At 36.9% G+C, this 26,555-nt stretch overlaps 3 protein-coding genes and 1 long non-coding RNA gene across 5 annotated transcripts in view; 3 read left to right on the top strand and 1 right to left on the bottom strand.

The window, feature by feature from the left end:
• The first annotated feature begins 594 nt into the window (after positions 1-594).
• Positions 595-8,271, top strand: LOC133519413 (growth hormone-regulated TBC protein 1-A). Its single transcript, XM_061853443.1, has 6 exons — positions 595-979; positions 1,059-1,243; positions 1,354-1,620; positions 1,890-2,072; positions 2,433-2,686; positions 7,631-8,271. The coding sequence occupies exons 1-6, from the start codon at positions 960-962 to the stop codon at positions 7,733-7,735; spliced, it is 1,014 nt and encodes a 337-aa protein (XP_061709427.1). The 5' UTR covers positions 595-959; the 3' UTR covers positions 7,736-8,271.
• A 2,173-nt stretch (positions 8,272-10,444) lies between these two features.
• On the bottom strand, positions 10,445-11,577 carry LOC133519429 (mitochondrial import inner membrane translocase subunit TIM14). Of its 2 annotated transcripts, none has more exons than XM_061853448.1 (3): positions 11,412-11,577; positions 11,097-11,236; positions 10,445-10,978 (listed from the first exon to the last, which is right to left on the bottom strand). In XM_061853448.1, the coding sequence occupies exons 1-3, from the start codon at positions 11,479-11,481 to the stop codon at positions 10,862-10,864; spliced, it is 327 nt and encodes a 108-aa protein (XP_061709432.1). In that variant the 5' UTR covers positions 11,482-11,577; the 3' UTR covers positions 10,445-10,861. The 2 variants fall into 2 exon arrangements, with proteins under 2 accessions (XP_061709432.1, XP_061709428.1); XM_061853444.1 differs by having other exon boundaries at positions 11,097-11,336.
• A 2,232-nt stretch (positions 11,578-13,809) lies between these two features.
• Positions 13,810-19,395, top strand: LOC133519449 (uncharacterized). The gene is made up of 3 exons (XR_009799631.1): positions 13,810-13,960; positions 14,287-14,405; positions 19,385-19,395. It is a non-coding gene; the product is annotated as an uncharacterized LOC133519449 (long non-coding RNA).
• Positions 19,396-22,154: 2,759 nt separating this feature from the next.
• Positions 22,155-26,555, top strand: part of LOC133528493 (importin-5) — a 44,502-nt gene continuing 40,101 nt past the window's right edge. Inside the window, exons 1-2 of the mRNA XM_061865885.1 lie at positions 22,155-22,313; positions 25,510-25,743. Coding sequence (XP_061721869.1) covers positions 22,233-22,313; positions 25,510-25,743 — 315 coding nt within the window. The 5' untranslated portion in view covers positions 22,155-22,232. The remainder of the gene's footprint in view (positions 22,314-25,509; positions 25,744-26,555) is intronic.

The following is a 26,555-nucleotide window of genomic DNA, read 5'->3' on the forward strand; positions in this document are numbered from 1 at the left end:
GAGTGTGGATGGCCTTCGCGTCGATTTCGCAGATTGTTCACGCCTTCGCACCTTATTCCCCGTTTTTTGTCGGTATTTAGCCCGCGTCAATGGAGACGCGAAGCGCGAGTTGGTTAATCTGTAAACTGTCATAACCTTCTATGGCGGCTACTTGGTTATAGGGTGCGAACTTTATCAACCAAAAAATCAATTTGATAGTTCCCAGTTTGAATCAGTGCCTTGCCGCGAACTAAATCCGATCAGCTGACGCTTCGGCGCCATCTTGCCGCGAACCAAACTATGAAATCGCCGTGAAGTTGTGCGAGTGTGGAGTCTACGTCAACGTCACGGTATGTTCGCTCCGCGAAGTCGCGCCGCGATTCACGCGCATAGTCTGAAGAGGCCTTAAGATTAAAGCGCCAGTTACAATTACACTTCCCGATTTCAGGCCTGATAATTGTTTTCGTTTCACGGAATATCAGCAGCAGCACATCGTTTAAAATATTTGAAATGTAAAAAATACTTTGTCTCTAATTGCGAAAAATGTTTTACGTTTGATATTTTTTGCAAATGAAACATTTTTTTACATATCAAATATTATAAACCATGAGTTGATATTTGGTGAAGCGGAAAAATATTATTTCTAGGACCCGAAATCAGGTCTGATATCAGGCCTGATAAAGTGTGGATGTAATTGGCACTTAAAGCATGCACAATCATATGGCCACAAAATACTAATTCACTCTTTGTAATCGCCTACAATTTATTGCACGATCTGTAGGGGCCTATAATAAAAACTTTGACATTATTACCAGGAGGCCTATTGTGCGAATGTCATTATGGGTTATGTGTATGTGCAAATTAAAAAGAAGTTGTATGTAGAAATTTAGTTATTTTAGGGGCGTTTTATGAAATTTCAGTGAACGTTTTTTTTTTCGGTAGTGGTCAAAAATGATATAGGTGCACAAACATACACGGAAATGGCTGAGTCAAACTTAAGGTAATTAAGTAGTTGCTCGTAAAGGTTCATATTTACAACCCGCGTCGACCTACTGACTCACATACCTGTTTTATTTCAGTAAAGTCGATGAATATGGATTTGAGAGGCATGAAGATTTCGATTTCGAGAGCTATGAACAATTCATGTCAGTATACCTACGAGTCCTCGCAACGCGAGCTCAGAAATGGGCCTCACTCCTCGGCGAAGGAAAGTCTGTTAAACGCACTAATACCATCAAAAGATACGTTCGCAAAGGAATTCCAAGTAAATATTTATAGTTTTAGATACTCTATGAATTTGCTAATTTTATAATATATAGAAAATAGACGAGTTTTCAACACATCTAAATTACAATTAAAATCTGTTATTTATAGGTGAACATAGGCCTGCGGTATGGATGGCAATATCAGAAGCAGAAAAGATGAAAAATCAAAGCCCTGATCTTTATCACAAAATTTTAGACAGACCTTTTGAAAAAGAATTGGTAGATTTAGTGAAAACAGATTTACCTAGGACTTTCCCAGATAATATTTATTTCACAAAGGAAGCTAATCACCAGACACATCTGTTTCATATACTTATAGCATATGCACACAACAACCGTGTGGTTGGCTACTGCCAGGGACTAAACTATATTGCAGGTATTTCAAATATTGTTACTTATAGTTCAAGAAGCAAGTTTATTTTGCTCTTTTATTAAAGAAGAGTTAATGTCTGGTGAATTTTTCTGTTAAGGCTGGTAGAGGGCAAAAGTTCACCTTATATTATCTCTACTTGATAAGTACTGCATGTAAAGTCAGCATCAAATAGTGAGGGGAAAAGTGGCCAAATATATAGCAACACACCTTTGTTATCATAGGAATGTATTGTGGATGCTATAAATTATAATGTATATAAAATTATGTTTCAGGTTTATTGCTGCTTGCAACAAAAAGTGAAGAAGTATCATTTTGGTTGCTGAAAGTACTTGTAGAAAAAATTCTTCCCGACTATTACACCAAGACTATGGATGGGTTGATTGTAGATATAGAAGTTTTATCAGAGCTTGTCAAATCTAAAGTACCTGATGTTCATCAACATGTGATAAACTTGGGTGTGTTTCAACAGATTTTGCAATATTATCAGCTATTAGATAACTTGTACATGATAATCTTCATTTGTCAATACTTCAATATCATACAGCTAAAATAGATATCAAAAACATTAAGGATTTTACTCTATATGAAACTTACAGCGCCTAATATTAGTTTTTCAATATGTGATTCTTTATTTATAAGTCAATTAACTACCTATTATGGACACAACCAATAACATATGACAATAACAGAGGGTTTATCAAAACTACCAAAAAAGACATTGAATAAATTTAAATAAATAATATGAAATTTACTAAATAACTTCTGTTTTAATCAATTACTCTTGGTTTGAATTTCTAATATTTTTTTCATTTCAGGACTCCCCTGGGCTGTCATTACCACCAAATGGTTTGTTTGTCTGTTTGCTGAAGTTCTGCCCATAGAGACTGTGCTAAGGATATGGGATTGCCTATTTTATGAAGGCTCTAAAATTCTGTTTAGAGTCTGCCTGACACTAATAAAATCCAACCGGGCAGCAATAATGTCTTGTAATGACTTCACATCATTAGCAGAATGTTTTAAAGCAATTGTGAAAAATGCTAGTGCACTACACTGCCACGAATTCATGCAGGTTAGTGCAACTGGAGGCATGCTCTTTTTCTAATTAATGTTACATTTATATTAAATAAAATTTTAATACATTAACAATAAACATACACAATAATTAATAGTATCTGTGAGTTAAAATAACATGGATAAATCAGTTTGTACGCAGACGATACTTGTATTATATATTTTATTTCGGATCATCAGTTGACGATATTGAATAAAAGGCACAAGAAGGTCTTAATACCCTCCATACCTGGTTTCAAAATAATCTTCTTACTATAAACATACAAAAAACGTGAGAGTCAGAATGGCGGGTGTACCTAAATAAAATCAAATGAAAAGCATACCATATTTTTGTACCTAATTTGTACTATTTAGTACCTCGTTTAAAAAAATTTGTACCTCACGGTACGTAAAGTTATCATCAAAAAACAGGTCACCCGCCATCCTGACAGTCAGAATGGCGGGTGTACTTTATTACGCTATGTTCCCGTGGTTATTGATAAATTCTATAAAAGCCAAATTTTTGTACCTTTTTTGTACCTTCATATTCAATTATAATATGAGTCATTTTATTTGTGAGAGTCAGAATGGCGGGTGTACCTAAATAAAATCAAATGAAAAGCATACCATATTTTTGTACCTAATTTGTACTATTTAGTACCTCGTTTAAAAAAATTTGTACCTCACGGTGCGTAAAGTTATGATCAAAAAAACAGGTCACCCGCCATCCTGACAGTCAGAATGGCGGGTGTACTTTATTACGCTATGTTCCCGTGGTTATTGATAAATTCTATAAAAGCCAAATTTTTGTACCTTTTTTGTACCTTCATATTCAATTATAATACGAGTCATTTTATTTGTGCTTTCCAAGTTTTACTCATTTTATATTTTGCTTGCTATTACGATTTTGCAGGCGTTATAATTTTTCAAGTTATCGATTTAATTTTTAAGAAAAAACGCTAAGGTACAATTATTTTTATTACGCCAGGATTTAGTTCCTTGAATGTTTAATCTGTTAAGTTCAAATAACTCAGAAAAGCAAGAAATACAAAAATAAATGAGGACTTACAGCTCGTTATCGATAATACACCAATAAAGAAATCAATGGAAGAGAAATACCTAGGACTTGTTTTGGATAGTGGTTTCACATGGACACCCCATATAAGATAAAATCAAAACTTTCATCACTGCACGGTTGCCTATATAATATAATGAAATGCCTCTCTAAGCAAATTCGCCCTAACATATATAATTATTTGAACTACCTTATAGAAATATGGCGAAGTGCAAGTAAATCTGCTCTTAAACAATTGCAAATAACACAAAATAAACTAATCAAAACACTTTATAACTATGATCGCTTGACTTCTAGTTCCAAAATCTATTCGGAAACTAAGATAATCAATATTAATCAGCTTTACTATAATAATACGTGCATACTAATAAGGAAAATAATAGATAAAATATTCATTTTGAAATAACATTTAAAACTAAATCTGATCAAGGAAACAGGCCTTTACGTAATGCAAACGACCTCTGTATTAAATCAGCACGAACTAAAAGCGGTAAGTAAAACATAAGTTTCGAAGGGGCACAATTCTATAACAAACTGCCAAAATGTATAAAAGAATGCAAACGTTTTAGTTTTTTCAAACGTAAATTGCATTAATACGTAATTTCTAATATCTAAGTCCGGCATTGGGAGTTCGCGACTTGACAATAAAGAGTGTGCGATAACGATAAGCTCATTCAGTCAACTATATTTTTTATAATTGTAAATTTAAGCGCTTAGTTTATAAGGTTGAAAGTAACACACCATAGCATTTGCGTCAAAGTGATTAGCAACAGTGGTCATCTAAATATTCAAGTTAACTTTTGCGATTTGCTAAATACCTACTTAAACTTGTGTTGCTTACATGTAGCTATAATAATTGCCTTACTTAATAGTTATATGTACTTAATATTAGTTTTTTAGAGATAAAATGTACCTACTACTGTAAACTGCTCTTTTGATGCATTCAAGATAAATATACTCGTATTATATGTAATTTTCTCATTAAGTGAAATGTAAATTTCATTGAGAAATAAAGTTCTTTAAACTTAACCTTTTGGCCGCCGGACCCTGTCCGCCAAGACGCTCACTCACACTCCAGAGCAAATTTTAAGTAAACAACTAATAAAAAGTTTAGGGATTGCAAAGTGATATCGATATTTATAATTAATGGTGGAATTCTTCTCAATTTGGCTTATTTATTTCCAAAATTTGATTTCTCTCAAAAATTCTAAACTAAACAGATTTACTATACAAGCAAATGTTGAAAATAAAGGACTTTATCATGAAAAACAACCGCTAAACATTATCGATTCATGAAGTAATATCCCTGCACTAGTCTGTACGAGTAGTCTTTTATACATGCCAACGGCGCGCATGGCTCGTCTTTAGTTCAGACTGACAAATACTGTTTACGCGCGAGCTAAGTAATAATAGCGTCTGGGTCAACGGCATAAGCGCTTGTCGGTACGTAAACTTTATAAACGTAAGATTAGAGACGCGCATCGTGTGTCGATAAATTTACATACCGGAGCGTTTTCGGAAAAAAATAACAGGTGGATTGAATTCTTTCAAAGAATAAATAAGGAAGGAAAAGGGTGGGGATCGGAAATGTTCGGGATTTCAGGACTAATAGCCGACTTGTTTTTTTACTATAATTATCTTACCAGTGTTTTGTATTACACCCAAGATACATTTTGGCCAATTTTCATATATACACAATTACACATATATAATAATTATATACACCACGCTGGTTTTGGTTTCCATTAAATTCAACAGGACGTTAGGTTCGTTAACAGAAGCTAACTGGTAGATCGCTTTTTGAGCCCCACTACACTAATATATCAAAATAAACTAGTGGCTCTGGGAGCTGTAGACCTTCGCGACATGATGAGAAAACGCAAAAGTGAAAAATACTTAGTTCTTAAAATCATTATCACTGTCAAGTCACGATAGTCTTAAGCGCCATATACGCTATTTGCAATTAAGCCCTTTAGGGCAATTTCCGCATTTTACATAATTACCAAAAACTGGATCGACAAAAAAAAATGGTTCATCATAGAATCTGGTTACAAAATTTCACGAGAATCGGTTGAAAATTGCGACCTGTAGAGGAGAACATCCGGACATACAAAAAGCAAATCGAGTTAAAATGTAGACCTCCGCTGCCGCTGCGGTCAATAATTTATTCGGCAAATAAACCGAAATGGTCGATTTACTTGTCTGACTCATTTACTGAAGAAGCTGCCTAAACTTTATCTATAACTATGCCTCTCTTTCTCGACATATACCTAGTTACTACGAGTAGTTACCAACAATGACAATAATTGGCGATTAAATGTTTGAACGATTAAATAAAACCAGATTCGTGAAATCATATTTATTTAAAAAAATTGCACATCGATTCAACTTTCCCATCCCTAGCTGTCTTTTATACATGCCTACGGCGACAGTGACACCGAAAAACGTAGAAATTATAAGCATATTTTTTAAATCCTTTATTATGAAACAATGGATTCATATAGCTGCTTAAAAAGTAAATGTATGAAAAAACAAAGGGTCAACAAGTTGACATGAGTACAAAAGAGTTTCCAATTTGTATTATTTTACCATTTAGTAAGCGGTTGAAACTTTGTCTTTTATACAAGACGACGGCGCGAGTGAACCGTACTGTTGTTGTCTTGTATTGGGACCGTGCGAAGTGCGTGGTGGGGGTAAGTAAAGCGATCCCAGCGCATAAGGTGGTAAAAATTTGAACTAACTGCGGAGAGCGTCTTTAACATTTCGTACAATTATATGGCTCGAAATGAAACTTTGATTTACTATTACTCCTGAAATATTCATTTAAATTGTATGGTGTAAGGGACCATTGTAATCTGTATGAAATGCTTAATATAACTAATGTATTTATTTTGATAATTGTTAATAATGTATCCATGTAAATAGCTTTGCAAATGCAACATATTACGTGATCTTTTTCTAGAAGCTAAGAATGGATATAGTAAGTTATCCTTAAAATATAGACATTTAACATCGCGGACTTTTTTGTAGACCTATAAATGAGAAACAACCCCACCATACATTGTGTTGTTATAGCTCAAACGGATTAGGCAGCGTTTTCGATTAAAGCTCCTAGCCAGCGTGATTTTTTCCGACAACATCGTTATATTTCATGGCTCCTCTACATGATGGCCCAGCGTAGGCCAGTCCTAGGGACGCATTTATGCGTTAGAGGGAGCAAGTGATATTGCTATCTCATTTCACCGCATAGCTGCGTCCCTTGGACTGGCCTACGCTGGGCCATCGTGTAGAGGAGCCCTCAAACAATTTACACAAAACCTTAACAAGTTATATACTTAAGCCTTCCTCAAGAATCACTCTATTGATAGATGAAAGTCGTATGAAAATCCGTTCAGTAGTTTCTAGTTTTGGAGTAGTTTAATAAGATGTAGTGAATTGACGTTTTCCCCTAGACTTGCGGTCACTAGGTTGCGTGACAGTCGTGCACGCTCCCAATACCGGACAACGGCGGCCAAAGGGTTAATATATAGACAGGCAAATTAAGGTAGAGACAGATAATAAAATTAATAAACCTTATGCTGACTTTTAAAAATGGGAAGGGATTTAGCAACTCTTATTTCTACTGGCCAGGCATTTCATAACCAAACAGCCCGGAAGGTAAAGGAGTTGTTTTGTTATAAAATTTATAAGTAGTTTCGGTTTATTTTTCTTTCGGCCAAAATACCTGTTCTCTGCCGAAGTTGCTGAAGCAACCTAGATGGCTTTAGTTTAGAAAGATGCGACATCATCGTCGGGGACTACATTCCTCCCGAACATCAAAGTTAATATAATAATAAAACATATTTATTGATATGACGATTTACTCACTAATATCCTTTTTTGTTGCAGGCAATATTTAAAGTACCTGGTACTCTGTCAAACTCGACTATAGCGAAACTCAGAGCCCGATTTGCAAAACAACGACGTGAACAGCTGCAAAAAGAGCAGCGGTAAACTTATTGTAGAGTTTTCCCACAAATTTTGATCTCACCTTTTTTAAACTACTAATCAGACTAAGCTTCTACAACTGGTGTGTTGCTTAGAGTTAAGTATTGGGTGGCCAATAGACCATCACCTTATTGTTCTAGGTAGACTCAGTTAGTCTTAAGTAAAAATATTGTTAAATATAAGTATGAGTATCTAGTGGCATCGCTGGTCGTTGTCTTGTTACTTGTTGTGCGCTATATTGAGGCATTATTTATTCTCTATGTGAGCACTGTTCCTGTTCACGGCATTTGAGTACCAAAATGGAATTATTATAAAGTCTATTTATCCAAAGGAACCCATTTATGCAGCTTAAATCATATATACAAAATATTAATATGGGGCCGAGGTGAAAAAAATTGCATAGGACAAAAAACCTATCAAAGATCCATAGATACAAACGCAAGTGCTAAATATTTGCTACTATTTATAATGAGAAAAACATTTTAGTATGTTTTAAATGTATTTTTATTTTAACAATATACATTATAGAATGTTGCAAACTCTCTTTGTTATTATTGTTTTGTTACTCGTAAGCTAAGGTAGCCATTGTTTAGGAGTGGCATAATGATATTTTTGAATAGATTTCAAATAATGTGAGAGGAGCCGTGTAGTGTTCAGTAGGCCTAGCACATGATTGGCGCGACAGTATTTCGCGGCGAGATAGACTACCCGTCTTCTTCTAACTATGTTAATTAAAGAGGGACGGATAGTCTATCTCGCCGCGAGATATTGTCGCGTCCATCATGTGCTAGCTCGGCTGGTGACAACGACAAACCCATACTATTCCGCAACGCTCCTGAAATCATAACATTTTGACATGTCAGACTACCCTCCTTAAATCCCATGTGTTTTTTCTGAGACTACTGGAACCGGTTAGAAATCTTCGTTTGTGAAAGGGTACTCGAGATTATTAGAGGTCTTTCCAAATATAGACTTGGCTATAGAAATTGTGACCTCTGCGTGCGTTGTCTAAATGCAAGACGGAGGAAAGATTTCTGGGCAACTGCAAGTGAAAATGCACAAGGAAAGAAAGATTCGACAAAAAGTCTTAGCCATACAGGGATATATATATATATCCATATATCAAAATAAAAATTGGCTGTTTCATACATTTTGTCTGTCTAACCTTGATATTTTCTATGGAAGATTAATTTTTTTTTCGCGATTTCGGGGTTGGTCCTATAGTAAAAGTTGCTCAGTATGACCTATACATATATTCAGCCCGTAAATTATTTCAGGTGACTAAATAAACAACCTGTATGTGACAGTAGAGAGTGGATTCAAATGATCCACATTTCAGATAATGTCAGTGCGGCTTTTTCCGGCTCCGCTGGGTTCTGAGGGCCTACCGCGAACCACGTTCGACGTGTTACCTCTCTGTCGTACTTGTAAATTCGTACGTAAGTGTGACAGGGAGGCAACACGTCGAACGTGCTTTGCGGTAAGCCCTCTGAGGGCCTACCGCGAACCACATCGAATGCCACACGAATGGCAACTGCCTTAAATATTGTAAATAGCACATTCTGTGTAAAGGAGACCCTCCTTTATTTTTAAAATAATAAATTTTGCATTTATGGATGTATGAAAAATCGCTTACTTCAGTCGGGACTCGAACCGGTCAAATGTGCCAAAAATAACGTGCCGTATTTTTTGATGCAGATTGAAAGGGTTACTGATATAATGAACCTCATTTTTTTTTAAGTAACAAATACAATCAAGATAACGGAAGGCCAGGAAAACTAACAATTACCTTTTAATTTTGTTTTCATCCTACCTACGTGATCCTTCACGTACCTACGTGATGGTGGAACGGACCTAGTTACGGTGCATTTCACGTGAGATTAATAGAGAATGTTTCCAACAAAGAAAGGTATAAATTTCCAAAAGAGGCGAAATAAAAAAAATACGAACTTGGAATACTTAGTACCAAAAACGACAGGACAAATAAACTAACCATGAACATACCCAAAGACGATGTTGACGAATACCGAACTAAGCCGGAATAAGAAATAGCCAAATATCGAAAGTGACGAATGAAGAATGGGTGACGAATTTAAGAAAAGTCCTGAATAAACTACTTTTCATATACTAGCCATGTCTTATCCAACCTTGACATTGGCAGAATCATCAACACCTTGATGGAGCCATAACATGAAAAATTTATTGATTTAATAGGCTACTTGCCACTTATCCGATGAATAAAGTCATTGTTGATGTTTCACAATCTTTAAATAAGCTTAACTGGTAGATACAGTGCTAAGTTTTGTAGGAAGTGTTATCTGGCAGTTAATTTATTTGTTAATTAGCTATCCAATACTTTACTTGGACATTGTGAAACAGGCCTTAAGCGTTACATATTGGATAGGAATTTTGTGGGAATTGTGGGACACTGATAAAGTTGGGTTGAGAATGTGCCATTTGCAAGGCATTTCCAAGTGCTCTTGTGCATTTTGTAAATTTTGAGCATGAGTGTAGTTCGCAAATGGCTCAGATTTAAAATATTTGACTTTAATCTAATTTTACGTGTTAAAGGTGTATAGGCTCAAGATGCTTTAAGGTCATTGAGTCATGAAAAAGATGTGTCTTGATACCTAGAACCTTAAGTACTAAATCAGCTCTACTTCAGACCACTAGTTTCAAGGCATAAATAATGTTTAAGATATAAAATAAACTGCATTAAATGTTGAATTTGAATTTATTTTACAGAGGCCATTTCATAAGGTTACTAATAACACATCTGATAAAAAGGCAAACAGCATTAGCAATGGCATGGTCATCAAATAATAACAACACTAAATGATAAAGTATAAACTAAACTACATTAGGTACTCAACAAAGCACATGATTGTTGTCTACAGTAGCCACTGTAGCATTTATTAGAAGAGAAAGTATTTGTACCACATGTTTATTCTTACCAGATACATATACTTATCTAGATACTGAAAACATTTATAAGATGGTTACTATATGTTGATGGCAAATAACACTTTCATGCTACTGTTTCTGCTGAAATGAAACAACCCCAAGACATGTCTAACTAATACATCATTACTTTCTGCAAAGTCTATCAGTCAAAGATAATAATATTCAAAGTTATGATTTGCCACTCTCCAGAACATCTTTGGCTTCATTAATTTTGGCAGCAATGAGTGGTGATCCTCCTCGGTCTGGGTGGTTCAGTAACATAATTTTTCGATGAGCATCTCTTATCTACAATACAAAAGAAATAAAATTATGACTAATTTCGCTTTCAAATTATATTGAAAGATTTCAAATAATTAAATACTTCACCAGTGATTTTTTTAAATCTTTCAATATCCACACTAACCTTGGTTTTATTAGCTGTAGGACTTACACCTAAAATTAAAGCTGCTTCTCGTTTAGTCATCTTTTGTTCAAATCCACCTTTATAATATTTTGATGTTGCTAAAGATTCTGCATCAAATTTCGGAAAGTTTTTAACAGCCTCTGCAAATTTCACAGAGGCATTAGGCACTTGCTTCAAGACGTATCGACCAGCAAAACCGACTGCAGCCATCCCAAGACCAGCAAGGATAATTGAGCTCGCCTGCAAATACTACGTATTAAATATTGCGCTCAACATGACGCTATATTATGAAATAACTGAGGTTATATTACGCACCATAATTGACCCGTTCACTAACTTTGTAAACTGTGTTGGGTAATGTGAAATATTTATTAGTAAGAATCATAAACACATTGTAGGAATTTCATTACAAGTTTGTACTAAAGGAAAGGTTCACACTATAACCATACAGTTCGTTCACATTTGATTTGACATTTCAATACATGGACAAATGACATTTCAACATATAACCATAAGCAATAAGTTTTTTTTTTAAATCATTTATCCCTCAATGTCGCACAACACACTAGCGAATGAGAGCCGAATTAAGCATAAAGACCAATCCAGATGAGATGATCAAATCGACCGATTTGATCAGAAAAGAAATTGGTGTCAATCTCACCCGGCTTCCATACGTACCTACACAATTTAATCACCAATTTTAGACTTCTAGTGGCATAGGTCAGTGTCTAGTGGCATGAGAGGTCGACATAAAAATACCCCGAAACGCGCATACTAGCATCAAAAATTGGTATTCTTGCGACCGCACCTAATTTTTAGAGTTGTTTCCATTTGGTTTCCATCTACAAATCTTAGGGCAGAATCATAGAAATAGGATAGCGTTTGACATGTCTCTGGGCAGAATTATATCCAAAGAAGAAAGTAAGTATACATATAGGAAAAGAGAGCCCTCTTGAAGCATTTTAAGGAAACTAATTTCGAAGCACTATCTCTGATTTGCATCCGAAACCGAAACTAGCTATGTATGTGTGCGTGCACATCTACATATGCATCCGTATATGTAGGTACTTGCGTACTACATAATATTAAGCTCCCCTCCAGACTATGCGCGTGAATCGCAGAGCGAACCTACCGCGACGTTGACGTAGACTCCACACTCGCACAACTTCACGGCGATTTCGCAGTTTGGTTCGCGAGAAGATGGCGCCGAAGCGTCAGCTGATCGGATTTAGTTTGCGGCAAGGCACTGATTCAAACTGGGAACTGTCAAATTGATTTTTGGTTGATCAAGTTCGCACCCAATATAACCAAGTAGCCGCCATAGAAGGTTATAACAGTTCAGATTAACCGACTCCTGAGCGAATCGCGGCGTGACCGCGAGTGTGGAGTCTTGCAAGTTCGCGCTTCGCGTCTCCTTTGACGCGGGCCAGATACCGACAAAAAACGGGGAATGAGGCGCGAAGGCGTGAACAATCTGCGAAATCGACGCGAGGGTCCTCCACACTCGCGTTCGCGGCTTCGCGCCTCGATTCGCGCACGAGTGTGGAGGGCCCTTAATGTTTATATAAGGTATCGCGTCAGAGTCTGACCGAAGTTTTAGTTTTGGCATCGGCATAAAAATCATGTTTCGACCGAAGGGTCCGTTTCGCTCAGTAGTAGAGCAAAACCAAAATTTCTGTTTCGGCAAATAATCTAGTTTCGGTCGGACACTATTGGATAACAACAAGGACAAAGAGTAGAAACACTCTACTATTCCTTGAAAGCTATAAGACCATTTCCGTGGGCTATATTCTCCCTCTGAGAATTCCGCGCCTTTTTGCCAGATGTCGGACTACTTATTTACTTTTCAAGAGAACGCTTCAACAAAATGACATCTTTAGAGGTCCTTTCGAATACTCCGAAGGATAATGCGTGCTCCTAGTGAGTATTATGTTCTTTGGTGCTTATACTTGGCTTATACCGCAGAACTATTGGGACCATGCGAAGTGCGTGGTGGGGATAAGTAAAGCGATCCCAGCGCATAAGGTGGTAAAAATTTGAACTAACTGCGGATAGCGTCCTTAACATTTCGTACAATTATATGGCTCGAAATGAAACTTTGATTTACGATTACTCCTGAAATATTCATTTAAATTGTATGGTGTATGGGACCATTGTAATATGTATGAAATGCTTAATATAACTAACGTATTTATTTTGATAATTGTTAATAATGTATCCATGTAAATAGCTTTGCAAATGGCACATATTACGTGATCTTTTTCTAGAAGTTAAGAATGGATATAGTAAGTTATCCTTAAAAGATAGACATTTCACATCGCGGACTTTTTTGTAGACCTATGAATGAGAAACAACCCCACCATACATTGTGTTGTTATAGCTCAAACGGATTAGGCAGCGTTTTCGATTAAAGCTCCTAGCCAGCGTGATTTTTTCCGACAACATAGTTATATTTCAAACAATTTACACAAAACCTTAACAAGTTATATACTTAAGCCTTCCTCAAGAAACACTCTATTGATAGATGAAAGTCGTATGAAAATCCGTTCAGTAGTTTTTAGTTTTGGAGTAGTTTTAACTGTTTTATAAGATGTAGTGAATTGACGTTTTCCCCTAAAATTGCGGACACTAGGTTGCGTGACAGTCGTGCACGCTCCCATTATACCCAACTTATACCTACTTAATGTATCAATACTTTTAACTCTTTGGCGTGCTTTGAGTAAAAATACGACCAAAGAGATTACATATAAACTTTACGAATATTTCGATCAAAATGGTTGACAATATTTATAAAGGATTGTATTTTAAAATCTAAACAGTCATATGTATTGCCTGCGTTTAAAATTTTATGCATCTCATAAAGGGTATAATTTTCCTTTTTGCTTTGATTATATTTAATATTATACTGTCAATTTAGTTTCTTTTAATATGTTAAATACGTTAGATGACGCAAGTCAATTAGAAAATATACGTTTTATTTTATTAATGCTTCGTTTAACTATTATGGCAGTTTTAGTGGCGCTGCTAGTGTTGCATTTGCGGTCAGTGCGGGTATTTCGTTGGGAGCAATCTGTGTCTGGCGGTGTCTTAGTAACGTATTTCATCGTAGCTGCAGGATTAGCTCTTTGTGCTGGATCTGCTGAACGCAGAATCACGGGAATTATAGTTCAATGCTACTTGTGTTGCACAGGGGCACTTTTACTGATCCTTAATGCTATAACTCTGTGGACTCGCTGGCGCCAAGCTGGAGATCTGACTCAAGCTGTAGCAGACTTGCTTTCTGCCCTTGGCGTACCAATCAGAAAACAGGTTTAAAGAAAATATTCTTATTTGCATAGCACTTCTGTACTTAATTGTGACCTCTATAAATGTACTGAAGTGATCCATAATCCCTTCCTCTTGCATGCTTATGTCATATATATTATATATGTATGAATTGTAATAACGTAATAACATATAATATACTAATAATATTAATAGAATTAGTAATAACGTAGTATGTGCATCCTGCCGTCGGGACTAGAGATGGGTAGGGGTCCCGATAAATACCCTTTTAGTCATTTAGAAAAGTGAGATTTAAGAACTAAATTGTTTTTTATTGAAGAGTATTAACAATATTTACATCATAAAAAGCATATAGGACGCTTAATTAAGAAAAAATGAATCATCGGTGAGAGACAATTTGTGATAATGCATAGTTAACAATTTTGTTTTAAATAAGAAGGTATTTACTTTAAAAATATGAGACTCAAGATCTATTGATGTTCTAGATAACTGCATTTCGTGGAAAAGTGGGTGTTTACGACCGGCGACCTTTTATTAAGGATTTTTCAAAGAAAACTCAAAAATGGCTCAACCGATCATGTTTAAAGTATTTTTTTATTACTTTATTCTACGACTAAACTGCCAATATTTCTTAATAACTTTTTTGAACTTTGATTCGAAAGTTATAGAGGGATAAACATTATTTCGGCCTTTAGGTACACACAGACAGGACATTATAAAGGTTTTTTTTCCAAAGTATTCATCTTACCAAAAAGTTTTTAAAAACATTCAAGTTATTTTTGAAGACCTATTTAATGATATGCAACACATTTGTACCCTTAAAAATATATTTCTTACAATTGTGAGTACTTAATAAAAGTAGCGGCTTACAAACTACACCTATATTTCAAATGTATATGCCCCTCTCAGCACTCTTAAAGTTTTAACCCACCGATTTGGGTATAAACTAGTAAATACGGGTATATTGATTAAATACTGAATTCGGGTATTTACTCAGTATTTACCCTTGAGTATATTTACTCACTACCCATCTCTAGTCTGGCCTTAAGGGCTTTAGGGCCAATTACATCCAGACTTCCCGATATCGGGCCCGACTGTTTTCTGTTTCACGAATTATTAGCACATCGTTAACGATATTTCTTGATTTAAAAAAAATTTCAACTGTAAATATATCAAATATCAAACACGGGCATTGAAGTCGGAGGTAAGAAATTTTACAAACCTGCGCTTTGCTCTCTACATAGTCCTCTTCTCTCATACGTCATCACATCTGCAATAAATGCTGCAAGACCTCAGCACGGCGAGCTTTGAGATTGGACTTACAATGAATAGAGCGAAAACTCAGTTGATGACAATGATGACCAATCAAGCTATACGTAGCATAGTATAGATGGGCAGGATATACAATATGTTGACGACTACGTTTACTTGGGCCAGGTATCCTTCGGGAACAGGCAGTCGATTGAGATCGGTCGTATCGAGGGTATCGTCTTGGCTCGTCACAATCGTTTTTTGTCAAATTATTAAATTCATCCCGTTTTGCTTTCGTCGCCCATTCTTCATTCGTCACTTTCGTGGGTCGTTCATATCATAATTGGTAATCTTTGTCGTTGGTCTATTTCTTATTCCGGCATATTTCGTTATTCGTCAACATCTTCTTTGGGCATGTACGATGTTAGTGTACGTTGTTTTTAGACTCACTCGTTATTTGTCCTATCGTTTTTGGTATTATTCTATGTTGGTATTTTTCTTATTTTGCCTCTTTTGGAATTTATATATTTTTTTTGTTGGACACATTCTCTATTAACCTCATTCGAAATCATTAGGGCTGTTTCCATAAACATGTTCCGAAATGTATGTATCAGGAAATGAAGATATAAAGTTTCTTTTTTATAGCTCCCTACATTACTTCTTGCATTAGGCTAGGAAAAGACAAACAACAAATATGACCAAAGATGACAAAGACTACCAGTGAAAGTGACGAATGCAGAATGAGATGAATTAAGAACTTGACAAAAACCGAATAGGACCAACAACGAATTTACGAATAAGTAGTGAGTCTGAAAACAACATAGACTTACATCGAACATGCCCAAAGAAGATGTTGACGAATACCGAAATGAGCCGGAATAAGAAATAGACGACCCTCAAAAGTAACGAATGAAGAATGGGTGACGAAAGCAGAACGGGACGAATTTAAGAACTTGACAAAAAACGATTGAGACGAGCCAAGACGATACCGTATCGAGAACGCCTGGAAGAGCTTCTGTTCTAATGAAGGGCAACCTTCCTCTGTATCTGAAGCGCAAACTCCTCGGCATGTGCACCCGGCCCATCCTAACCTACGGAGTACACACTTGGTCATTAACTAAGGCTCTAACATTGAATCTCAATGTTTGCCAGCGAGCGATGGAGCGTAGTATATTAAGTGTTCGTAGAACTGATCGAATCAGAAACACGGCACTACGCTACAAAACTAGAGTTGTAGATGTAGGCGTCAAGGCCGCTAAGCATAAGTGGGACTGGGCTGGACATGTCTGCCGCAAGCGCCCGGAAAGGTGGGACAAAATGGTTACTGACAATGAGTGGGACCCACGGAATACCATAGACGGTGCAGGACGGGGCACAGGCAGACCGAAAAGGTGATGGCGGGACGGCTTGGACGCATTTTATCCAAAATGGTGGGAATATGCCCCTGACAGGGTCGAATGGAGAAAACGAGGGGAGGCTTTTGCGCAGCAGTGGGACAAGACAGTAGAATAACAAAAAAAAAACACTTGACAATTATATTACATCAAGAAATATTGTAAACGTAAAACCCTTGCAAGAGTCATCAGGCCCAACATCGGCACCGACGTCACTTCCAATCGTTAGCTCTCGTGTGCTAATTACATCCACACTTCTCGATATTGGGCCTGAAATCAGAGTCCCAATTTTGGGCCTGATAATCGTTTTCCGTTTCACGGAATATCAGCACACCATTAACAATATGTGAAATGTAAAAATACTTTGTCTAAAGTGCCAATTAAATCCACACTTCCAGATATCGGGCCTGAAATCAGTCCCATTGTTGGGCCTGATAATCGTTTTCCGTTTCACGGAATATCAGCACATTATTAACAATATCTGAAATGTGAAAAATATTTTGACTTCAATTGCCAAAAATGTTCATTGTTTGACAGTTTTGCATATGTACCATTTTTTACATTACAAATATAGTTAACGATGTGCTGATATTTGGTGAAACGGAAAAATAATCTTGCTCGGGTCTGATAAAGTGTGGATGTAATTGGTACTTATGGCCTTATATTATGGTTATCGGCAAAAAGTTAGCCATAGGGAATGAGCCATATAAGGGCCAATTACACCCTTATTCTAACGGACCCGATATTGGGCCCAACGTCAGGCCTGAGCATGAGTCGTTTTCCGTTTTGGCCTAGTGGGTAGTGACCCTGCCTACGAAGCTGAGGGTCCCGGGTTCAAATCCTGGTAAGGGCATTTATTCGTGTGATGAGCATGGATATTTGTTCCTGAGTCATGGGTGTTTTCTATGTATTTAAGTATTTATAAATATGTCTACTGTATATTATATATATCGTTGTCTAAGTACCCTCAACACAAGTCTTATTGAGCTTACTGTGGGACTTAGTCAATTTGTGTAATAATGTCCTATAATATTTATTTATTTATTTATAAGCACATCGTTAACACAAATTTAAATTTAAAAAAATTGTTCAAATGCAAAAATATCAAACATTGAACATTTTTGGCAATCAAAGTATTTTTACATGTCAAAAATTGTTAAAGATGTTCTGATGATTCGTAAAACTGAAACCGACTCTTGCTCAGGCCCAACGTCGGGCTCAACATCGGGCCCGTTAGCATGTGGATGGAATTGGCCCTATACTGATATTTAGCTTTCGTATGTTCTGGGAAAACAAATGGTAGTCGAGATTGTCACCGTTTTCTTGGGATTAGCTACTGTGTATAGAAGGGGGAGGCAAGGAATGGAATCTCCATGTACCAAAAGGTGTCATCAAAAAACCTTAAATAGGTGGTGCTACAATACCTAGAATACTTGAAAAAAAAAAAATTAAACCGAAAGTCCCCTCCAGACTATGCGCGTGAATCGCGGCGCGACTTCGCGGATTGAACATACCGCGACGTTGACGTAGACTCCACACTCGCACAACTTCACGGCGATTTCGCAGTTTGGGTCGCGGCAAGATGGCGCCGAAGCGTCAGGTGATCGGATTTAGTTTGCGGCAAGGCACTGATTCAAACTGGGAACTATCAAATTGATTTTTGGTCAATCAAGTTCGCACCCAATATAACCAAGTAGCCGCCATAGAAGGACAGATTAACCGACTCGTGAGCGAATCGCGGCGCGAAGCGATTGCGAGTGTCGAGTCTTGCAAGTTCGCGCTTCGCGTCTCCTTTGACGCGGGCCAAATACCGACAAAAAACGGGGAATAAGGCGCGAAGGCGTGAACAATCTGCGAAATCGACGCGAGGGCCATCCACACTCGCGTTCGCGGCTTCGCGCGTCGATTCGCGCACGAGTGTAGAGGGCCCTATAGACAGCGCACTTCACTCCATCAATAACGCTTAGGTTCTGTGAGCCTACCGCGAAAACCGCATTTCGCAAATTGCGGGGATCTTTCTCTTTTACTCTCACTAAGACGTAATTAGAGTGACACAGAAAAATGTCCGCAATTGACGAACTTCGATTTTCACTGTTGTAGCCCTGGTACTCTAGCGCTACTCTGGAGAGATTTGGAACTATTATTTATAGCTGACAACTGGACACTTGGACACTTGCATCACAGTTCTGCCTATGGAGATTGCATTCCTTAGCTCTACTTTCCATACTACTGTGATTCCGCGCTTCTTGAGCGCAGTATGATGTTGATGAGGACAATTCTATTATTATACCATGAAAGTTATTTATTGGTATATTATAGATTTACAAACGACTTAACAGAATATATGTATTTGCACAGATGCTGGCTAAAATTATTCTTAGTACTGCAGCGGCCTGTATCTTCATAGCTGACATGGTATTGGTAATAATGTACAAGGAACATGTTCAATTTGGCGGCTGATTATAATGGTTAGATTTGAATTATAATAAAAGATGCTTAGATCAATAAACTGGTAATAACAATTTTCGTTTTCAATTTCATTTTCGCTATTTGAGGGCCTAGATATTTATTGATACGCTAAAAGAATCTTATACCTTTAAACGAGCAATTCTTGTATATATATATATATATATATATATATTACAATAAATAGTTATAACCGAGCAAAGCTCGGTCGCCCAGGTACTTTCATGATAAAAGGCCAATTACATCCACACTTCCCGATGTTGGGCCTGATAATCGTTTTCCATTTCACGGAATATCAGTACATCGTTAACAATATTTGAAATGTAAAAAAATGGTTTATATAGGGACCGTGCGCGTTGGTGGGTCTGCCATCTTGTGGCCTGAATCGAAACCATAAACATGCACATGTACACGTCACGTGTTTTCTTGTGCATAGTAGGTTCTGCCATCTTGTGTGCTACATCGGACCAAAAAAACATCACATTTACGCCTCGCGCCAAAAATCTGACGGCTCCTGTGCTGCCTCCTACAGTTCATGAACGCTCCCTATACAAAAAGTATTTTTTACATGTCAAATATATTGTAAAAGATGTGCCGATATGGTGAAACGGAAAATACTCTTACTAGAGCCCGACATCGGACTTGATATCGGGTAATACCGAGTGTAGGGCCAATTACATGGACACTCCCCGATATCGGGCCTAAAATCAGTCCCGATGTCCCGACATAGACAATCCCCGTCTGACAATCGTCAATATTTAATATGCATATTATGCAAAAGTATCAAGCCCCCTCCAGACTATGCGCGTGAATCGCGGCGCGACTTCGCGGAGCGAACATACTGCGACGTTGACGTAGACTCCACACTCGCACAACTTCACGGCGATTTCGCAGTTTGGGTCGCGGCAAGATGGCGCCGAAGCGTCAGGTTATCGGATTTAGTTTGCGGCAAGGCACTGATTCAAACTGGGAACTGTCAAATTGATTTTTGCTTGATCAAATGATCAAGTTCGCACCTATTCGCACCCAATATAAATAAGTAGCCGCCATAGAAAGCCCCCTCCAGACTATGCGCGTGAATCGCGGCGCGACTTCGCGCAGCGAACATACCGCGACGTTGGCGTAGCCTCCACACTCGCACAACTTCACAGCGATTTCGCAGTTTGGTTCGCGGCAAGATGGCACCGAAACGTCAGCTGATCAGATTTAGTTTGCGGCAATGCACTGATTCAAACTGGGAACTGTCAAATTGATTTTTGGTTAATCAAGTTCGCACCCAATATAACCAAGTAGCCGCCATAGAAGGTTATGACACTTATGACAGTTTAACAGATTAACCAACTCGTGAGCGAATCGCGGCGCGAAGCGATTGCGAGTGTGGAGTCTTGCAAGTTCGCGCTTCGCGTCTCCTTTGACGCGGGCCAAATACCGACAAAAAACGGGGAATAACGCGCGAAAGTGGAACAATTTGCGAAATAGACGCGAAGGCCATCCACACTCGCGTTCGCGGCTTCGCGCCTCGATTCGCGCACGAGTGTGGAGGGCCCTGAAGGTTATGACAGTTTCAGATTATCCGACTCGTGAGTGAATCGCGGCGCGAAGCGTTTGCTAGTGTGGAGTCTTGCAAGTTCGCTCTTCGCGTCTCCTTTGAGGCGGGCCAAATACCGACAAAAAACGGGGAATAAGGTGCGAAGGCGTGAACAATCTGCGAAAGAGACGCAAGGGTCATCCACACTCGCGTTCGCGGCTTCGCGCACGAGTGTGGAAGGCCCTTCAAAAGAAGAACGTTTTTTGGCAATAAAGGGCCAATTACATCCACACTTTATCAGGCCTGATTTCCGGGGGCCTACGGCGAAAAACGAAATTCGCTAATTATGGGGATCTTTCTCTTTTACTCTCACTAACACGTAATTAGAGTGACAGAGAAAAATGCCCGCAATAGGGTTGTTTCCATCTATAAATCTTAGGGCAGAATTGTATCACAACAAATCCTTTTGGATTATAAGAACATGTTTAACTACTTTTAGGGGACCTGTAATTAGCATATTTTTGTAAATATTGAATTTAAAATATGTTTTGGCACACGTCACGTAACCAAACTCGAAACGTCTTTGAAGATTCTGATGACGTCACAACTCTCGGATTGACACTGTTGACAGTTAGGTGATAAACAACAAATGACAAATGTCGGTTGACAGTTCGTATCTTCTACGTGTGTATGAAGTTTTGTGTCAAACCGTTAACTGTGACGTCACACAATTTTCAAAGAGCGTTTTGGGCGCGAAAGTATCTGTCAAAATATATTTTGTTAATTTAACATATTTAAAGGCGTTTTTAGTATAAAAGTTGAATTTTAGGGCAACTTTTATTTAATATAGATCGTAATAAAAGCGTTTCAAAAAATTGGAAACAACCCTATTGACGTACTTCTATTTTCGCGGTTATAGCGATATTCCGTGAAACGTGTAAGTTAGAGCGAGAAAGATATATTTTGACCGCAAGGTCACTATCCATATCCATGCGGACCATGCGGTAGTCTATAAAAGCTCTTTGCATAGTTCGATGTGCTTCGAACCAAAGAGCATATAATCACTACGTTTTACTTCGAACCATGGGGCAAAAAATAATTTGTACAATTGACATTTGGGAACTTTATTTTAAAGCACTGGCAACACGTTCTAGTTATTGGCCACATATTTTTTAAAGAAAAAAGAACGGGCCTTTTCTTTTGAGGCGCAACATGGCTGGAGATCAAGCGCAATTTTACCAGTTATTAAATACATTACTATCTACAGATAATGACATTCGATCTCAAGCAGAGGTATGTTTCAACTTCAATTAATAGAAATATATGCATTCTCAGAGTGAACAAGGCTTCTATTATCTATATAATATATATTTGCTAGTCCCAGCCTCGTGTCAAAACGTGGTCATGGAGGATCTTTGCACGTTTTCGTAGTCTAACCAAACTTTATAACTTTAATTATTAGTTATATAGTGTAGCACTTTGTTCATGATGAAGATTTTCATTTCCCACTTGCTTATTATCCGATGATCTGTTTAATTGTTCCAACAGTACTTATCAAACGCGTGGCGTCAACTTCCACTAGTAAAGCCAGTTTTAGCTGGTGTCTGTAAGCGTTATGAAAAGTATTTGTCCACTAGAAATATTGGAACAATTATACCTATAAATATCTTGAAGTTATCTTCTTACACATTTATCTATAGTATGTACCTATTTACATACATTCCCTTCAAACTGTACGTGAAAAAAAATTAGTGTTTTCCCTTTTTTATCATAAGTAGCTACTTACTGCAAAAAATACGCCTTTATTACAATGAACATAAATTAGTTACTCAAATGGTATTCTCTTGTTACTAATTTTATTTGCCTGGGCTGCATGTCTTTTACCCCATTTTCAGCATTTTAAATGTATAATGTAAATTCAGACCTTGATATATATTAAAGATGATGTGTTGAAGTTATTAAAATTTTACTGACTTATTTTATAACTGACAAATATCATATAAGTTTCTATTATGGTTATATTTTGTTATATATTAATGATGACTGGGTATCTAAAAACAAAAACATAATCCCACTGTAAAATTAAAGAAATAATAAATATATATTATGGGCCAATCACAAATCAACCTGGTCCCACAGTATTAAGCTCAATAAGGCTTGTGTTGTGGGTACTAGACAAAGATATGTATAATAGATAAATGGCTGACATAGGGCTATGTCTGCGAAAATCGAAGTTTGACAATTGCTGCGGGCATTTTCCTCTGTCACTCTTATTATTAGAGGGGAGTCTTGACTGCTTGGACTTGATGGCAAAGGCGACTACCTTTTTTGCCCCCGACAACTACTTACATAGTCGTAACCATCGCCTCCGAGCGAATGGAACCTTTGACACGTTAGCACACCAGTATTCTCCAATCGTCCACTCCCGGACTCTCGTCAACAATTTTTTATTTTTTGCACCTGACTGTGACTTGTTTGCTGACAAAAATCAAACTTTTTAAAGATTTTTACGTTATTGTGAATCAGCTTTTTAATTATTGTCATATTTATCATATAATTTTATTACCTAGCTTATAGCTCTATTACTACTTAATTTTACAGTGCATTGGCGCCCCTTAGCTGTAATGCTGTAAAATTGTTTCAATAAATGAATAAATAAATTACGTCTTAGTGAGAGTAAAAGAGAAAATCCCCACAATTCACGAATATTTGTTTTTCTTGATAGGCCCCCAGCAGTGGTATCATGGTCGTGCTTTTGTCACTTGTCATACCATGCGTCACTTTCGCACTTACATATCTGTTACAGTGTGACAGGTATGGTGACAAATGATAAAAAGCCATCCATCTTAGCCCTGCAGGATTCAAACCAGAGACCTTCTGCTTCATAGGCAGCAGATAATGTGATTTGGGGATTAACAAGAAATCAATTATATTAAATTTATTATTATTGGGTCATTCTACTTTTTACTGCAGGTTTTTACGGTTTCATAGAAACTTGGAATTTTAATGTTCTTAATATGTTTAAACTTACACTAACTACTTAAAAAAGATATGCACATTATAGGCCTCGATATTTGACCCTTGGCTTTTTTATTTTTACTATTTATAGCCTGGAGTATGCAAAACAACTATGTTACTGTCCCTACACTTTTACTTATATTGACAATTTTGCTCCTGATAAAAATAGATACAATATAATATATTTTACTTTGGTTACAAGGTATCATTAGTGTGGCATCAAAATGTGCTTTATGTTGATATACAATAAAAAAAAATTACAGATATAAAAATCAAATACTTTCTTCTGGGGACAAAAATACCTGCATTAAAAACTCGAATGACCCTATTACATTCTATTTTTGTAGGTAAACTCATCATGTTGGGGTTAGTGTTAAAGCATTCAGCCCTTATTACCTTTGACATGTCCTAGTGAATATTTTGTATATGTTCAATTATATAATAGAAGTTTAGGATCTTTATCATAAAAGTGGAAAAAATATAAATAGCTACTCACCAAAATTGATTCTAAGAAATGAGGTCAAGTCGCTGATATTGGCCATAAGGGTCTATGAGAACAGTTAGGTGTTGCACACTATTCTGGATAAATTTCAGTGACGGGATATGAGATGAAATGGGATATTACTGTGTTAAATTTATATTAAGCCCAGTGTTTAGTGACTGCATAGTTATAGTATAATAAACACCATGTTTTTTTAAAAGTCTGTTAATTTCAAGGGTGCATTCCTGAGCTTAAATTAGCTTACTTTCAAAAAGAAACCGGTATATACATTTTTGAACATTAACTATGCCATTCAGTTTCCTTAAGTGTCAGCCATACCCTGAAGTTAACGGATTTTAAAAAACACTATGCGTAAATCATTGTCTTTCATTTATTTTAGCAATCTAAAACATTGTGTAAGTTTTCTTTTTGGGCTACACGAAGCTCTTGCAGTGTAGTCTTGAAAATCTTACAAAAAGTAATAAACAAGATAATTAGCTTCCTTATGATACATATTCATTTGGAAGTCAGTCCCTTGCTTACATTTATATAAGGGCTGATTTAGACGGCGCGCGAACTCGTATGCGATTTTAGTCACATTGGGGACTATTGGTTACGTCCAATTCAGCCAACCAATAGAATATCGAATTGTAATGAAACTCGCATGCGAGTTCTCGTACTGTCTAAATGAGCCTTTAAATGCGTCATAAAGTGTATACAAACATTAGTGGCACAGCAAACAAATTTAAACTATGAATAATATGGTTTTTGTATCAGCAATTTTAAGTATGTATGTATGGGATTTCTTGACTGTATTCTTGAGTGTTTCAATTTTGAAGTGCAGTGTATCATTTCATACGATATTTGTTTCCTAAGTAGTGATGTGATGAATTGATGATAATATTATTAATTACAGATATGTTACAGAATAATTGAAGTTAATTTTTATTTTGATCCATTGAACTAAACAAACATTTATTTGCTCTTTAGGAAGCATACAACAATATCGCGACTGAGACAAAAGTAGTGTATTTGGTGGGCGCTATACAAAATGCCGATGTCAGTGAGGAAGGCCGTCAAACCGCAGCCGTGTTGCTGCGGCGACTCTTCAGTGCTGACTTCTTTGACTTCTTCCCAAAGCTGCCATTTGAACAGCAAAAACTGCTCAGAGAACAACTCCTTCTCACTATACAAATGGATCTTAGCCAACATCTGCGCCGAAAAGTAAGTAACACCCAGATCTATCATGTTTACTTATGTTCTTGTTTCTTATTGAGATACCTCTAACACTCTAAAATTAAAATTTGATTTCTACATACCAAGTAATTAACCATTCAAATGTGATTCCATATTGATCCAAGTTAATGCATGGTAGGTAATAATGGTTTATAACACAGAAACAGAACTACATCGAGATAGAAGGAAAGAGTGTATGTCCCTCGCATGCAAAGTCACTGGACGGCTCCAATGCTTGCCGCAAATATCAGTCTTCTCCCGATCCCTTTCCCCGGAACATGTCAGGTTTTAACAACAAAATTACTCATTGCTCAATAAATAGCTGTTGAACCACCAACAAAGTTGGAACTGTTAATATGAGATAGTTTCTTTTGTCAGTGTTTTCTGTAAAAATATTTTAAATGGCTATTAAAGTACTTAAATTAAATATTTTTATATAAAAATAATAATAATAAATATATAAACTTTAGCATTTTAAAAGTAAAACTCATTTATACACCTACTTTGATTTTATGAATTAATGGAACAATTTAAGAAAAGCTGCAACTCCCTCGGGAGTAATAGCTTCTATTTTTCACAATCCATAACTCCCGCTGGAACAATACATACATGCCTTTGTCCTTGAGTATACCTGCATGAAATGAGATCTTTTTCGAGCAAGTGTGATGAAAATATTATAAATAAACATGTAATGGTTATTTTAATACTACAACTTCCATGAGACGTGAGACATATTATAGTATTTTATGCAACCGTTGTTTAAGAGAGGTCAAAAAAGGCGAGTGGCGTGAGTAACAATT

This window comes from Cydia pomonella, chromosome 1 (genome assembly GCF_033807575.1).
Source record: "Cydia pomonella isolate Wapato2018A chromosome 1, ilCydPomo1, whole genome shotgun sequence".
Taxonomy (NCBI): domain Eukaryota; kingdom Metazoa; phylum Arthropoda; class Insecta; order Lepidoptera; family Tortricidae; genus Cydia; species Cydia pomonella.